We start from the raw sequence: 16,707 nt of genomic DNA, 5'->3' as shown, positions 1-16,707 counted from the left end.
TTCACAAAAGGAGAAATATGAATAACCAATAAATATATGAAAAATGTTCATATATTTGAGGAGATTGGGGCATGGTGTCATTGGGTTTGATTGGTACGTGTTTTAATGCATATATGGAATTATTACAGAACCCCATTACAATGTCCGATTAATACATCCTAATACAGGAAATGAGGAAGGGTTGAGATTTCATGCAGGAGAGGAGCATTTACCACTTTTAAATGAGAGAGTAAGAGAAAGGCAACCGGGAAATACTGGTGCCCATCCTGAGCACTGTAGGAAGCTCAGTCCGGTGGATGTACAACGTGCACTACAGGTAGGCAGTAGGGAGTTACTGTGGCTAACAGTAATGAGGACACTCCTGGAGACACGAGTTAGCACTCTAAAGCTTATTCTTCCTCATGCACACTGCAACCACCACAGCCACCCAGGGACAATTATGGTGGCCTTATATCAGAGAACTGGTAGGTTTTAAATTAGTCTTATTGTCTAGAAAAAAAAAAAAAAAAGAACTTCAACCTGGGTGATGGCACTAATTTGTGGAAACAGCATGAGCTTTTTCTGCCTCCACCACTCAGTCTACGCCCACATTGTTCTGCACTTAATATAAGCATTGGAACCCTTGGGTTGACACAATCTCATTCAGCTCTTTAGTAAATACTGTTATGTGCCCTCAGCTCACTCTTCTGCTTTCCATTCTGGAAAGTATATTCTGGAGGTCAGGAACTCTCTCTCCTCCTGTCCCTTGGAAAGATCCCTGTGCTAAGGGGAAGAGCTATGGGCCACAGTCCGCATTCACACATCACTGTTCTTTAAATCATGGTATGTGCTGGGGCCGGCACAAAGGAGCCCCTAGAAGGGAGATTTAGATTGTGAGGCCAAACGCTATGACAGCAGCCAACACCACTGCTCATACGATGGCCCCCGCAATTAATGGTAATGGCCCCTCTAAAATGCTGTCAAAACCCCTGGCTGGGCCCTTTGTAGTGGGATTACCCAAGCCTAGAAAACAGGACACACTGAGTCACCCTGCAAGGGTGCTTTGACCCCACCTTCCCCCCAGCAACAGCACTCACACATGAGCAGAGGGCACTGAGGCTGTCCAGGCTGGTGGGGGCACTCCAGCTAACAGTGGCGTTGACGCCAGCTTAGCACTAGGCCCAAGACATCAGACTTCAGGAAGGCTGAGGATCTCTGTGGCTACTCATCCTCTAGCAATTAATTATGCACCCTAAGATTGAGTAGATTTTCTTTTATTGCTTTACTAGTTCCCAGGCAACATTTGCTTTTGCTTTTCTAGCCAGAAGAAGTGATTAGAAAATGATTAGAGTTTCTCTTGCAGATGAAATTCAGAGCTTTACATTTGTGCTGTTTTATGAGCTGAAACTATTTTAAGCGCCAATTTATAGTTTTCTCTACTAAAATTAGACTAAAAAAAAAAAAAAAAAAAAGATGTTCAGCAATTGGAGGATGCCATTAGCAACTCACCCTGAGGTAATATACTGATTTCCTTAAAATTTTTGTCCTAATATCATTCTGCCTTGTTCCATTTCACCCCCGTAAGTCAGTCACCTTCCCAGGCTGGCAGCAGAGCTACTGGGCCCCTGCCAGGGCACCCTCTTCAAGGTCAGACCTAGAAGCTCCAGATCTGCTCATTCTCAAAGAACTGCCCTTTTGAACATTTTCCTCTCTTGAAATCTGACCCCCCCGGAGCATTCTCCCTTTCCCTTCCCCCACTTCCCTTCTCTTCCCTCCTACAGAGCCCCATTAGAAAAGTTGTTACTGAAACACACCAGAGCTTTACAGCTAGCTAAGCCCTGACCCAAGACCCATAAATGCAAGGCTATGCAAAACTAGCTCAAAATGTACCTCAGAGGACAGGATGGAGAATGATAGCTCTCTTTGTTTGCTTCCTCACTCAAGGAACACATCGTGTTGATTGGTTCAACAAGGATTGTTTTTGTCTTCAGAAATAATGCCATGTCATTCCTGCAGGAACCCACAGGCATCGATTTGCCATTGCTGGATCCAGCCAGCACTATCACCACTGTCACAGGGCCGAGTGCATTCAGCATCCCTCTCCCTATCCGGCAGAAGCTCTGCAGCAGTCTGGATGCACCCCAGACACGAGGCCATGACTGGAGGATGCTGGCCCACAAGCTCAACCTGGACAGGTAGGTGTGGCCTGGCTCCACAATCTGTTAGACAAAGTTTTCCAGGATAATAACTGCTACACATAAGACAGCATCCATTTTTCCCACCCATCCACTTTTCATTCTGCAAATATGTATTAAGCACCTTCTATGTACCTAACACCATGGGCTTGTGAACAGAGTTCAGAGATACTCAGGCTTTGTCTGACATATATAAGTACCAAGTTTTGAGATCCGCTTTCCCAAACTGATGGGCTAAATCCCCCTAATAGCTCATTCACTACAGTAATTCTGTTTCTCATCTCCAGTTGAACAGAGCCTAGTGCTTGAGAGATAATTAACCTGTTAACGCAGCCCTGACAGTAAGCCACAAAGAGAACTTGGGAACCTGGACTCTATAGAGCGTTGCCATCACTACCGAGAAAAGGAGCGGCATGACCTGTCGAGATCCTCAGAGACTAAGCTAGAAAGAAAACATAAGTCTCTTGATTTCCTCCTTAGGGTACGACCCATAGCCATCTTGTCTCTTAAATTATCTTACTCAGAGTTAAGGTTAACAAAGTTAAAAATCATGTCTCCTGTCTGAGGCTGATCTGATTAGGTGTGTGCTAGTCATTTAGGGTTGCTCCCTGGAAACTACAGTGGGATCGAGGTATTTCAAGGCCCAGAAAAGAAGAAAACAGATTTATAAATCTTGCCTCTCAGCACATTTCCCCATTCCCAACAGGTACTTGAATTACTTTGCCACCAAATCGAGCCCAACTGGTGTAATCTTGGATCTTTGGGAAGCACAGAACTTCCCCGATGGAAATCTGAGCATGCTGGCAGCTGTCTTGGAAGAAATGGGAAGACATGAAACAATAGTGTCTTTAGCTGCAGAAGGGCAGTACTGACCACACTGGGACTAAAAATGAAGGACAGAATGCACAGGGCATCTGTGGCTATCCAGGGAAACACAGCTGGGGAAGAGACCCAGATCAGACCAATGAGCTTCACAGGCAAGATGGCAGCAGCGAGAAGGAAAACAGATACAACCTACCAATGTACATGCCCACTTTACTCGGACAGCATCACGGGAGTTAAAAATTGTGTAAATTTGTAGCTTAAATTTGGAAATCAACCTAATTTTCCTCTTAGTTGGGCTGTATGCTATATGGTACAGGATCTTACAGTTTCCTAGGAAACGCTTTTTATTGCTATCCAGATATATGGATAAACTTTCTTAACAAACCCAATTTCTACAAACGTTGTTTACATCAAATTGGACAGGGATGCAGATGCTGTCCATGGCTCGCTCTATTTTTGTTCAGATCATTTGAAGTTGAAGCTGTGGATGGTTTGTTGTGTATTTCAGATTAGTCATTTACAGAGAAATCACAGACTTTTGATACAAATCGCATACATCACGTGTCTCAGATAATCCTCCATGAGTGTTCTGTTTCTAGAACTTGTAGAACCAGTGTTATTGTCTGTATCAGGGAAGTGGAGCATCGAAATGCAAAAGACAAAAAAGATTCCTTATGCCTTGGCAGGGGACCTGTCAAGCACCCTTCGTGAATAAAGCTATAGTATTGCAGGGAAGAGAGTGATTCACGTTTAACCACACAAACATTTCTTCAGGACGTGTGTGCTTGTAACATGCAATTCGAAGTGTTTTTTTTTTAAGTATTATTATCAAGTATCTACAAGTATTGTAAGAGAATTTTCTTTTAACTTTTTGGGTTTTGTTAGCACTATTGTTAGTTACGTGGTATTAACTTGACCTGCCTCACTCTCTCACATACCAGGTTGGGCGTGGTCACCAATTCAGTTGATCAGCATTGCTTCATTGGCCTTTGAACCTTGTCATCCTGCCCTGGAGAAAAGTAGTAAAGGCTCACCTCACAGGCTTTATCAATCTGTGCGTTTGTCTTGCTCCAGCAGGGTCTTTCTCCTGAGTCCTTCAGATGTGTTCTCCTAGAAGTTCACTTAATGTTGTGGTTGTGTGGCCCAGCACTGAACCCCAAAGCCAGGCTGCCCTGCCTACCTGAGGAGTAGTGTGACTGGGGGAATTGCCTCAGAACCGGAAATCAGAAAACTAGTTCTGGATTTGGCACAGGTTGGCTGTGCTACTGCATTGTGAAAAGCACTGAAATTCGCTGGAGCTTGGTTTCCTTACCTGTAACACAGGGATGAGATTAGATCATCATGAATTTGATCATGGTGGCCTTCTATTTGAGGCCTCCAGTCTCTCATTCATCAGCCTGAAAATGACAATGAACTCTGACTTGAATCTTTTACATAGTCAGCTAGTCTTTTTCTCAGGCTGTAATATGCTTTTTGAATAATTTTGACATGGAAGAAAATTCTAACCTGCAATGTATTTGTTCAGCATTCAGTCTTAACTTTATAATTTTTTTCTCCTCTCTCATAGGACCTAACTAATTTTAAATTTTTATTATTGTTTTGAACTGTTAGCATCAAGACCATTCCTACAAATCTGTTACTAGAAACTTGGTGCATTTTTTTTTTCTCTTCAAACTTTGCTTTAACATTGTTTGGTAGCATTTACAAAAGTTAATTAGTCCCTTTTGTCCTATAAAATGTTGTCCAACAGACTACTTAGTGTCAACGGCAGTTTCCAAGAGACCATCACAGGTTCTTTAGCATAGGGACTCAGTTTGCCCAGCATCGGGAATGAAGAGTCAACAAAATCTGGGAGCCAAACCAAGACTGAATGAGAAACATCCTGGGCTTGGATAGGATCCTTTAGAACATGATTGTGATGTTTGTAGGGCTGGAGGTCCCATGTTGCTAACTGCATCTGAATTAACAATCATTTTATACACTTTTTGTCATCATCCTACATATATCCTACTCCTGTTTTGATCACTTAATATCCTCAGACTCTTCCGCTCTTATTAAGGAGCCATTGATACCTTGTCACAGAGCCTCTTCTTATGTACCATTTCTTTCTTATCTTCAGTTTTAGACAGATAATCCATGAACTGTTTTTCTGGCCATGCTGTTCATTAAAATTTCCATATATAAAATTATTGGTTGCACTGATTGTGGAAGGGGGAGATTGCACTAATCAACAAGTCCAATAGGTAGTGTTTGTATCGATGAATAAAGATGGATTCTAAATTAAAATTTCAATCTTTAAAAAGCAAAATGAAGAAAAAGTGATTTTCCATTCATGCATCTTGAAATAAAACTAACTTGTCAAGATTGCTCATGACGGGGAATCATCTGGAGAAATCATGAACTGGGAGCTCAAGGAAACCTGTATGCTACAAGAAAGGCAGAAGGGAGCAAAACTTTATCTATCCAGATGAATCAATTCCCGAACTTTTACTAAAAGCCTTGATTAAAAATAACCAACACAGAAATACTGCGCATACCTGGCACGCAGGCCAGTGAGGGCTGTTGGAATTCACCTCAGATGCTTGGTTTTTGGTTCAACCTCCCACCACTGGCAAAGGGAAAAGTGATTGATTCCATGTGAGGTAAGCATCTATCACGAAACTGCTATGTTTCTTATTAAGTGAATGACAACTTCCATACATAGAATACCCCATATGTCAAAGAAATTTCACTGAGAATTCTGCTTTTCCTTCTCCTTTTCAAGGAAAGTAATAGCTGTTAGATTGCTCTCCAACTTAGAAGGTTCGAACACAACAGTTCATTTCACAGGAGCTACTTCATCATCCTGTGTGCCCTCCTGCTTCCACACAGTGGTGGAGCAGAACCCAGCTGCCCTCACTGGGATGGAAAAACTATCGTTTGTGCATGGTGCCATCTAGTGGCCCACAGTACAGTCAACTCTGGGGTTAGCTCTTTATCACTAAAAGTTGTTTTCAAATAGAGAATGAATACCTACCTGTAAGCAGGATTTTTATGACAACAATTCTGGGGATCAGGTGGGGGGGTGGGGAGTGTTTCATTTTGAATCTGTAATAATCGCGCAGCTTTTTTTCACTTAAATCACGCTTCTCAAAAGAACGTGTCATCATGAGCCTCATCAACCCATCTATCCATGTCCTAAGTGGCTTCTTTGTAGTAGAAACCTAAAACCTATGTCTTTGAAAGTTGTCATTTTAACGTCTGTGATTCCATTGGACTTTGTGTATTTTAAGTCATTTTTCTTTCAGTTCCCTACTATTTACCTTCAGAAATGTGGGATGTATCTGCGTAGAAGGAAGTCAGTCTTATACATGAAATTGAAGTCTAAGGAAGAAAAATTTTGGTTGTTGAGGAAGGAGAAGAGAAAAGCTTCCTCTGAATTTGTGAGGCTGACAGCAAAGGCTTCGTGCTGTTTTCACTTTATCCTCACTATAGTAATTCACATTTGCTCAGTGATTGGGGAGGAATCAGGTTGGATTCAGGTGCTGACTAGACACCTGATGCTGACAAGCTTGTGCGACACCAGAGAGCTCACAGGTAGCAGCCACCCACCCACCAGTGCATTCCTGCAGACACACTCGCCTTGTTACACAGGGGACCTGTGTCTCCACCAGAGCACTGAGAGCTCTTCAAGGGCAGGGCATTGTCAGCCTTGAGGTGTCTGATGTTAAAGTGCATCACGTTAGCCATTCTTTAGGGAAAAGTCAGAGCCCAAGTTCAGGGCACTGTGGAATGTAGGCATTCAGGTATGGGCTTTCAAAGATATTTCTCCTAGAAGCAACATACATTAAAAGCAAACATTCAGAGGTACAACTCAGCCTTTTCCCATCTCCTGGGCAAAAGTAGGTAAGTCTGTCATCTGTGTCCTGTGTGGCTGGGCCCTTGGGCCATTCAACTGCAATCCACACAGGAAGATGGGAATCCAGGAAAGTGAACACTGCTTCCTCAGCACCCCCAGGCTCTTGTTTCTAGAAGGGTGACTCCCAGGGCCAGTCAGATTGCCTGAAGGCCTGAGAGGGTGTGTAGAGAAGGTTTGTGTTCAGTGTGTAAGTTGAATGTGAATTGTTGTGTTGCTGAGCAGCATTCTAAACAAGTCGTTAATTTTGTGTATAATCTTCAAGGCCCAGGCAAGGGCAGAGAAGAGAAGGAGGCAGTCACTGACACAACTGAGGGGAAGCTGGGCCCTAGCCATCTCCTTTGAGAAGTTCTGTGAGTCCGGATGGCATGGCTCAAGACCAATTGTTTGTACAGGTGAACATAGCCAATGAGCATTAGATTTTATAAATACAATAAGAAATATTTTTATCAATTATCTCAAGGTAATAACATTTTTTATCTTTCGAGTGCCTCATAGGACCAACTATTATACTTTGTTTTTCCTTTTGTATTATTTTTATATTTTTAAATGTACTGAGCTAATGTTGACTGAAATCCTTCGAACTTTCCCTCTGTGCAATGAAATACTGTTTCTCTACCCTAAGAGCTCTATTTGTATAATCCGTAGCTGTTAATGATTACTTTGAAAGATTTCCCTTGAATCTTTAATGATTTTTTAATGAAATAAGGAACATGGAAAATAAATAACCAATGTTAATTTAAGCTCATGTCCATGCAGGCTGAGTAAATGAAGTTCTAAGTATTTCCAGGATTGTGATATTTAAAAAAACCTATTTTTGAAAACTAGGGATATGGTCTTGTATGTCACTTACGTGGATTTTCTCTACAGACTAACATTGAACTCCCTGATTCCTCCATCTTATCAGCCAAATGGCTGCCCATGTTTTCAGAAATCTTATGTTGAAAATTTATCTTCGGAAGAGTTCACGGCTCTAGAACTTTGCATGGGCATGGCTGCCTCTCTTCTGACCCGCAGTGGGGCAGTAATGGACTCACTCTACTGAGTGTGCTGTATGCCTCAAGCCTATTTTCTTCTTGCTGGAGAATCATCAACAGGCCAAACAGAAAGGCTCTCTGCAATGTATGAACACACAAAGAAGTTACAGAGGCTTTATCGCAGTCCTCTGTGTACTCAGGCTCTTCTATACTAAAGAAATCTGTCCAGAGATCTTCTAAGGTCCTAAGCTGGAAATCCTGTAGAAAATGAACAACAGTTGTGGCCCACTCAGCTGCTGCCCACCAGCCATGTTACTGCACACAAACTTTTCATCAGACCATTTCAGACTCGTGCTTTGTTATAATTGTAAGTAGTAGGTCATAACACTCCAGGGGTCTCTTACAATAAGCCTAAATCCTGTGCCATCTTTAAATTCCAAAGTCTCCTGAAGGAAGCACTATCAGACCTGCTGTGGAATCTGATGATATCGACCAGGGTTGAAAGAACTGGGTTGCGGTTTAGAACATGCACCATATGCGGGTTTCACTGATCAGCACCCTAAGCTCTTGGTGATTAGTTCGTGGTCTTTGATCCTCAGCACCATGGTGAGGCAGCATGAAAGAATCCTGGCTTGAGCTGCATCCGAGATGTTAAACCTTTAAAGACAGCATTTAAAAAAACCTACTACCCGTGGAAAATGCCTTTGCCCTTTCATACTCTCTATGCCTTGGAAAAGAAACAAGACTGCAATTAGAACTTGCTCTTCTCCTAGACTCACACTTCTATTGGTAGCAATGCCCTCACCCTCCAAAGTGTGTTTAGCCCAGCTGCAGGGAATGCCATCACTGTGTGTGTTGGATGTCACGGTGTTGTTTCCGTTGTTTTAATGTTGAGCTGTTGCAAGTTGGTAACCTTCCACTTTGCCCTTCCTAAAGAAGATAACCAATGCTTGTCAGAGAAAACTCCCCAGCAGTCTGTAGTCAAGAGGCTGGGTCATCCTCGTGCTGCCTTCTTTGGAACAGTTCAACTGCAGAAATGTCAAACTGAGGTTTTGTGCTTTGCCATTTTTCTTTTTAAAACAGGAAGCCACCACCTTAGCTTCTCTCATTCAAAACACTGTTTTTTGTTATTGTGGAGTTCCCTCTTGCTGTATCTTCTATGCAATTCCTTTTCTAAAACTCCCTGGTGGAGGTGGTGTGCTCCCTGGGCATCCTGCCCACCCGTCACCATGCTGTGTGGTGGAGGTCCCAGCTCTGGGTGTGCCTCTTTTCTCTTCCTGGCTGCCTCTCCCAAATTTTTCCTGCAGTCCCCTTGGTTTGTAAATTGCCTGCATTTATTCTGTCAGCCAACATGTACAAAATGTAAGAAAGAATTTTTAAACAGGTAATAAATTATATTTATAAGCAATAGAGATTGTCTCCTCCCTTGCTTCTTCGGAACAAGTCATTCTTCATGGTAAAGGTGTCAAGCATTTCTTCAATAGGACAAAAGCCTCCGGATTCTGTATGGGGCCATCATATTTCCCTCAGTGACAAGATGAAGTTTTAGAATGGTATTTCTCTAACACTGCTGCACAATGAAATCACAAGAGATTGAAAAACCCACACAGTGGTAGAGCGCTTGCTTAGCATGCATGATGCCCTAGGTTCAATCCCCAGCAGCCTCAAAAATAAAAATAAAACTTATGCCTGGGGTATAAGCCAGATATTCAGGTTTAGATGGTTTGGGTGCAGCTTAAGCACCTAGACTGAAAAGGTGTCAGGTGGGACTGGGGAGCAGGGAGGAGAGGACGCCGGCATCTCAGAACATCTGCACCGACACATTCCTGCTTGGGAATGGCATCAGGTCCCACCCTCACAGGTCCAGTTTTCAAGTCTGCAAACACCTGCTCCATCAGGTAGAAAGTCCCAGATGAGGCCCAGGGTTGATGAGGCTCTGAGCTGTGGAGACCACCAGACCTGCTCAGCGTGGTGCAGGACCCATCAGGCTCTCACAGCGAGCCAGGGGCAGCCCTGGTAGGAGGCGCAAAGTAGCTGCTACCATGAGGTGAGGCGTGGCCTCCAGCCTTCCACTCAGGGCTTGGATCCCAACTCCAGTGGTCCTTCTGGGTTATGGGAGTAAGGAGAAAACGCAAACCGGAATGTGGACAGAATCAGTGGCAAGCCTAGGACTGAAAGGTTGAAAATTGGATCTAAAAGCAAACAATCTGTAGTTCCCAAGGAACACATATAAACACTGGTTTGACCTGGGACTGGCCCACTGGCCTGCCACATGGGGCTTTAGTAGCTGGGGGCACCTGCTGAGTTACCACCATGCCTAGGAGAGCATGTGAAGCCCAGAACAGAAGCCCACCTCCCAGCTGAGCCCATGGGGAGTTCCCAGAAGTGCCCTTTCCTGGTGTCCATCCCTGCTGCCTACATGTGGCTGTCATACCCTATAACATATCATGTCTCATAACTCGATCACACCCTCAGCCTGTCCTTAGTCTTTGCTGTGCCCTGTGAATTTTGATTCTGACCCCAGCACCTCTTCCAGGATTCACTAACATACGACTGGAAGGTGTGAGGATTCTGGCCTCTGCCTTAGACCTTTCCTAGACCCATAGATCTACTGCTGGATTAGAAGCTGAAGGACAGCCTGATGAGCAGAAATAGTTCTGAAAGCAGCAGCATCTGTATGCAGCTTCTGTGACAGATGGCATAACCAAGCTGCCCCTTACTAAGTGGACAACATCAGGAGGAAAGCCCATGTAAACCAGTGGGGATTCCTGTCTGTCTACCCTTGAGTCCTGGAGGAAGTCTGACTAGAACCACAGCACAGAGAAGTGTGGGAAGAGTCCCACCAGCATATCTGTGTGTGTTCATGTTGCTTAGCTTATATCCAGGAAAACCAATACCAAAAAGAAAGGGTCATGTTTATGAGTACCTACATGTGCCTGGGGTGGGCACCCCACTTCACACAGTCATTTCATCAGTTCTTCACCAGAGTTCTATGGGGGAGGGGGTAGGCATTTTTATCCCAGTTTACAGGTGAGAAGATCAGCGATCAGAGACACTGCACCTTTGCAAAATTGGGAAAGGAGATGAGGGGATCTGTGCTAGCTCCCTGTGAACCCCAACAGTGGAATGCATTCTCTTGGCCACATGGCAGTTCACACACACGTGCTTTGGCCCCTGAGGGTGGGGAGGTGTCCACAGTGTAAGCCCTTCTGGGGTCCCCACACTCCAGCAGTTGTGGAGTTCCCAAATCTCAAGGAGCCCTCTCGAAACCCATCAGCCACCTGCCCTCCAGAGTTCACAGTCCACGCACAAGCCACCCTTACCTTTCCTTGTGCTCACACAGAGCTCTCCATGCTCCAGATGCAGCCTCATCCTTACAAACCTTAGGTGCTGTGCAGCTGGGAACGGGCACAGGCATTTCTCATACAGTCATCGCTCCAAGGTCATCACTACTCCACCTAAAGCCCTTGCAGCACACGACACTAAGCCTGCATCTCTTCTCTCCACTCCCTGTCTCCCTGTGCTCCTGAAGAACTGCTCTGCAATCTCCCCAAGCCTGTCATTATCACAGGCAGGCCACATCCACGGGACAGCACAGCCCAAAGCCCGGCCTTCGGCTCCCTCTCTAATCACCAATGATCTTGTCCACTCACTTAAATACACTCACTCCCTTGAGCACACCTCAGCCTGTCCTTAGCTGTCCTGTCAAACTTGTCTCTGACTCAGTGCCTCTCTCAGCAACTGCTAAGGCACCACTCGAGCTCATCAGGATCCCAGCCTTTGACTCAGTTTCTTCCAGTCTGCCTCCTTGCTTCGATTCCTGCCCTCCTCCTCTACCTATCCCACATAGATCTTTGATATTATTAATTCTTATTTTCCAGCATGTGTTGCCTCCCATGACTGAGAAATCCCAACCTTAAATTAGTCCAGGCTTTGTGCCTCTATGGGGTTGCTGGCAGCAAGCACAATCACAAGCCTCACAGAAAAAGGGGCGCTGTAAATTTGTCTGCTTTGCTAGCAGTGATAGTTGGGTGCTGACCACACGCTTGGTGCCAGGATTACTGCAGCTTTAGAATAACTCCGCTTGTTACACATCAATATTCCCATCTTCAAAGGGCAGAGGTAGCCTCCGAGAGCTCCGAACGTGCCCGGGGCACAGAACCAGGCCTGAGCCTGGACTCACACATGGGCTGGCTGTGGGCCAGACCCCGCTGCAGGCTCCAGCTGCACAGCAGCCAGCTCTCAGTGAGCCCTCAGCATGCCCCACACCAGCCGGCACTGCGCCCAGCGAGCTGTAATTTTTTGAAATTCCCTCAAACTACTGATTGCTGTCTTTCCTCTTATCTGGGTAGATGTCCGTGCTTCCTTACTTCACAGAAACAGAAGTGGCAGGACATTTTTCCTGCCCTGCTGTCAGAACACACACACACACACACACACACACACACACACACACACACCAGTATCCAACACTCTGCTGCTGCCTCCAGCCTGCTACAATGGGAGGTTTTCAAAGACAAAAAAAAACAGGCACAAACACAAGCCGACAGTCATGTTTTCTCTATGGGAAGAATGAATCCATTTTATTTAAGGGAATGTTAAAACAAAGCCATATACAATTTGTAACAAATACAATACAATTGTTTGTTCCCTAGTCCTGAATAATTACAGTATGTACAAATTCTGTAAGGCACTGGTTCCCCAAAAGAACACAGATGACTCTTCTTTTGAGACAGACAACAAATCTCCTATATATTGCCAACTTCTCTACAAAAAATATAGCATTTTTTTTTGTTCACTGTGTTTTATAAGAGAAATCATAATTGCTAAACCAAATCACTTTTGATGCCACTGCTTTCATTTCCACGGCTGCGGGACTGAGTTTTCTGAGGAGGTGTAACTACCGAACATGTTCAAGTTTTAAAAACTGTCCTCTCTGTGCCTGTCTACGAACAAACAAAGAAGAGCCAGAACAGATCAACAACGTAAAACCCCTAATGAATATGCATGAAACGCCATTATTAGTGAGCACTTGCTATACTTGACTACACACCAATTGAAATGTGTTGCAGAATTCCCTGTAAATAAAATCTCAGCATGTTTTCTAAGAAGCTTTCTGCTGGAGAAATTAAAAAACAGACAAAGCACAAAACACAAAACAGTCACTCATGACTTGTGAGCAGCTCTTTCCAGGAGGTCCACGGCCTGTCCCCTCACGGGCAAGTTTGGCAGCACAGTACTCCCTATTTAACAATCTGCACACTTTCATAAATAAATACTATGTTTCATTTAGTACTTTATCACCCATAATACTTTACTCTCTAACCACATAATGGAGTTGTGCCAGACTCCAGACTGAACATAATTAATATTTATATGTACATCTGTATTTATATAATATATACACACATACGTAAGCTCCAGACCTGGACATCTTAGTATATGAAGTATACCTAACAATTAATAGCACAGGACTCCTCTGGGGGAGAGGAGTTTTAAAAAAGTTTCTGAAATAGTCTGAAAAATAAGCAATCAACTACTTCTTTCCAGGTTCTCACTTATTTAACTAAAAGACAAAACAAAATAATAATAAAATAAAATTCGCTGCTGAGCCACTGGACATTTAAAACTCATAAAAGGTTATCTGAAAGTGAACAGGCAGTCATTAGGAACACAGGCGTGTTGCCTAAGTAGAGCAGATTTTGCTAAGACAGAAAAACTCTACTCAAACTCAATTCTTGTCTCATTCAAAAACTATACTACCTAAGTGTGTCTTTTTGGGTACCTCAGAAATAATTTTAAAATTTCACAGTGAAAAATCAAGTTGGATTAAAGATAAGCTACTGATTTCCCCCAAGCAACAAAATAAATAAAATAGAATAAATCTGTTTACTTTTAAAATTCCCCTTTGTTTCATTTGAACCCTAAAAATCAAGGTTATTTTTAAGTCATCACCTTCCTACACAACATTCTGATTTTAAGCTGCTTGTGTTCAAGAATTAAGCAAAAAATAAAAACCATTATTTCCAGAAGATAAGCCTTATTTTAAATCATGGAAAATGTGAAAAATACCAACATCTGCCCATTGAACCATTTCACTGGAATACATGTTCACTTTCTTGTTTTCAGATAACCTGATTAGAGGTGCTTAAGTTTCTCACAAAATCTCCGATAATTCTCAGACTTATTTCTGTGCTATCATAAATGATACAATCTGACACAAGAAACAAACCTTTATGCTCCTACTGAGGCTACTTGAGCGTCAGTAAGCACAGTGTTCTGACAAGAAGTGTATCCATACCCAATTGTTGGCACTCTCAAATGGCATTCCCTTCCAATTCAAAATTCTTTCTTAGTAAAGAAAGGTAGTGTGGCTACAGAGCCCTGGGCAGTCACTGTGTTCCTCTGTGATTTTCCAGGCTGTGTGCACGGCTTGCACTCCGTGCTCCACGAGGTCTTCAGGATGAGCTGACTTCAGAGAGAGCAAAAGATTTTCTCATTTACCAAGCAGCTGTCCATTTCTAAAAACTGCTCCATCCTGCAGGCAAGGGTGCTGAAAAGTATTAGGAAACACTGCCCCCTAGAGTATTCTGGAAGGAAGTATCTTCTTCCAAGGCCAACTGCGGAGTGCTTCCAAATTCCTTACTAAGCACTAAGGAATTTCTAACAAGAAGAACCATAGTAAGAAAACGAAATGAGTAAAGTCGACAGGAATGCGAATAGTTTCAAACTTCATCATGTACCTACTACTAAGGAACACCAGGCCTGTCAGTGATTTTACTTTCTCACGGTACTCAAAAGTGAAAACCCTGGTAAGTGAAGAGATGTTTTGCGTAAGTGCCGCAGAGAAGGGGGAACAATAAATAGAGACTAGAACACGGGGAGAATCGTTGGATAAGTTGCTATTCCTAAAGTGTAAATATGCACTTCAGACGTCCACAGTCCATCCCTATCTATTATAGAATAATAAATCACAGCAGCCATAATACTTGCAGCCTCCCACTACTCTCCTTTGTTATTCTACCTGCAGGTTATATTTTCTATTTTTAAATTAAAATTCTGTGAAAGTAACCTGACAAATGTTACTTCTCTATTCTTTAACTCAGATACAGAAGAAAAAAAAAAGACAACAAAAACCATCCTTATCTATGCAAAATAAGGTGTGCCTCCTTCTTGCCTTGTGCTTCTGAGATTGCCCCTTTGCAGAAGTAAAGGCCACCTGGGCCCCTCTCCCCTCCCCTATGTCACTGATGCATTCTTTGTGCACCACGAGAACAGGTGAGTGTCGTGCTAAAGCACCGGGTCTTTAACACAACAAATGACATTTTATTTAATAGTATCTTCTGATTTGAGAGACCACAACCATACATAGGTCCATTTTCTGCACATAAAAAACAACTTAGCTTGTGTTTCATGAAAACAGAAGATTTTTACCATGAAAGAGCTGCCCAGCAGGACCAGAATAAGAACACCTCAGCACTGGGAGGCGCAGAGCCCTCCTGCACTCAACTTGGTCCGCAGCTGCAACAGCCGTTTCAGAAATTCCACAGCATGGTCCCACACAGGCGGAACTAGTCCCCAGCCCGTGCACACTGCAAGGCAGCCCCAGAGGCAAGGCGGTGGGTCAGTCAGTCAAGTGGTGTGAGCAGGCCCGGGCAGCTGTGCTGGAGCTCAGCTCCAGTCTCTCTTGAACTTCCCAGGCCCTCTTGTGTTTGCCAGGTACAGCAAGATGTTACCAATGGAAAGACATATTTTAATTTACCTCCCAACACAGTTTCTGGGAAGAAATTTTGTTGTAATTCTTTAAACTATAATAGTATAAACCTTGAAACATCTACAATATTTATTTTGGCAAAATTAAAGCATCTTTAAAAAAAAAATGGCAAACCAAAAGTCCAGGGCTTTCCTAGAAAGCAACATGCATATCTTGAACAAGTCGCCCAGCTTCTCCCTCCTACAACAGACCTGGAGAGCCTGCCTGTGGGGGCTCCTGGTCCACCTGGCTGCTCCCGGAGAGGCAGGCGAGGTCTGAGCCCTCGGAAGAGGGAGAGGACGGCGTTCAAGGCTGGTACTAAAGACGCTTTCACATCATGCGCTCCACCATGCACAGTGAAGCATCCATCTGCCTTCCCCAGAAGTGCATCCTGCCCTCTCCATCACAGCTTAATGTCCTGAGACTCTGACATTTTGGCGAGTGTTTTCTTCACACGCAGGGCTGTCAGTCTGGATGCGGGGTTGTGAGCCCAGCACTCTGTCATGAGCTTCCCCATCTGTCTTAGACACTGCGAGAGGAAAACGGCATTGGAGACACATCAGAGAAATGCATGGGACTGCAGGATAGTATTGATATTTGGTACTTAGTTTGGGTCTCATAAAGTCTAAATATATTTTCTAGAGCTACCCTTAAGACCACATAAAAAAATCCATAAAAATTATTTTTCATAAGAAGTGATGACTCTGATTTTCATATCTTCCTTTGACAGAAGAAAGCACGTGGTTTTGCTGACTGTAGAAGAATGCCTTTGAAGACAGTATTAAGCAAATATAAAAATACTCAGGGAATCTGTATCTTGCTCAGTGCTCTCAGATTTTTTTCTAACACTTGATAAGTTTAAATATTTTATCTAATTCCACACTACTCAAACAAACATGGCTATTTCTTTTTTAAAAAATAATTTTATTGATAAACAAATAGCAATGAGACAGTTTCAAACCAAATCGCTAGGACAGTTTCAATAACTAACACATTGCATACATTCTTCTTAGTGGTTAATTGCTGTACAAGATGCGGACTTGAGATCCTATTTACAAACACCATTAGAACAAATCATTCTAT

The 16,707-nt window shown here is 43.4% G+C and overlaps 2 protein-coding genes across 10 annotated transcripts in view; one reads left to right on the top strand and one right to left on the bottom strand.

The window, feature by feature from the left end:
- Positions 1 to 5,860, top strand: part of Unc5c (unc-5 netrin receptor C) — a 365,338-nt gene extending 359,478 nt beyond the window's left edge. For both annotated transcript variants that reach the window (XM_004640635.2, XM_004640634.2), the window contains 2 exons: positions 1,996 to 2,174; positions 2,881 to 5,860. In XM_004640635.2, coding sequence (XP_004640692.1) covers positions 1,996 to 2,174; positions 2,881 to 3,046 — 345 coding nt within the window. In that variant the 3' untranslated portion in view covers positions 3,047 to 5,860. The remainder of the gene's footprint in view (positions 1 to 1,995; positions 2,175 to 2,880) is intronic.
- Positions 5,861 to 15,696: 9,836 nt separating this feature from the next.
- The window catches only part of Bmpr1b (bone morphogenetic protein receptor type 1B), a 482,076-nt gene continuing 481,065 nt past the window's right edge, over positions 15,697 to 16,707 (bottom strand). For all 8 annotated transcript variants that reach the window (XM_023700599.1, XM_023700598.1, XM_023700597.1 and 5 more), the window contains one exon: positions 15,697 to 16,153. In XM_023700599.1, the coding sequence (XP_023556367.1) occupies positions 16,028 to 16,153 (126 nt within the window). In that variant the 3' untranslated portion in view covers positions 15,697 to 16,027. The remainder of the gene's footprint in view (positions 16,154 to 16,707) is intronic.

The sequence above is a fragment of the Octodon degus genome, unplaced genomic scaffold (genome assembly GCF_000260255.1).
Source record: "Octodon degus isolate 3935 unplaced genomic scaffold, OctDeg1.0 scaffold00125, whole genome shotgun sequence".
Classification (NCBI taxonomy): domain Eukaryota; kingdom Metazoa; phylum Chordata; class Mammalia; order Rodentia; family Octodontidae; genus Octodon; species Octodon degus.
This window is presented reverse-complemented; position numbering and strand designations above follow the sequence as displayed.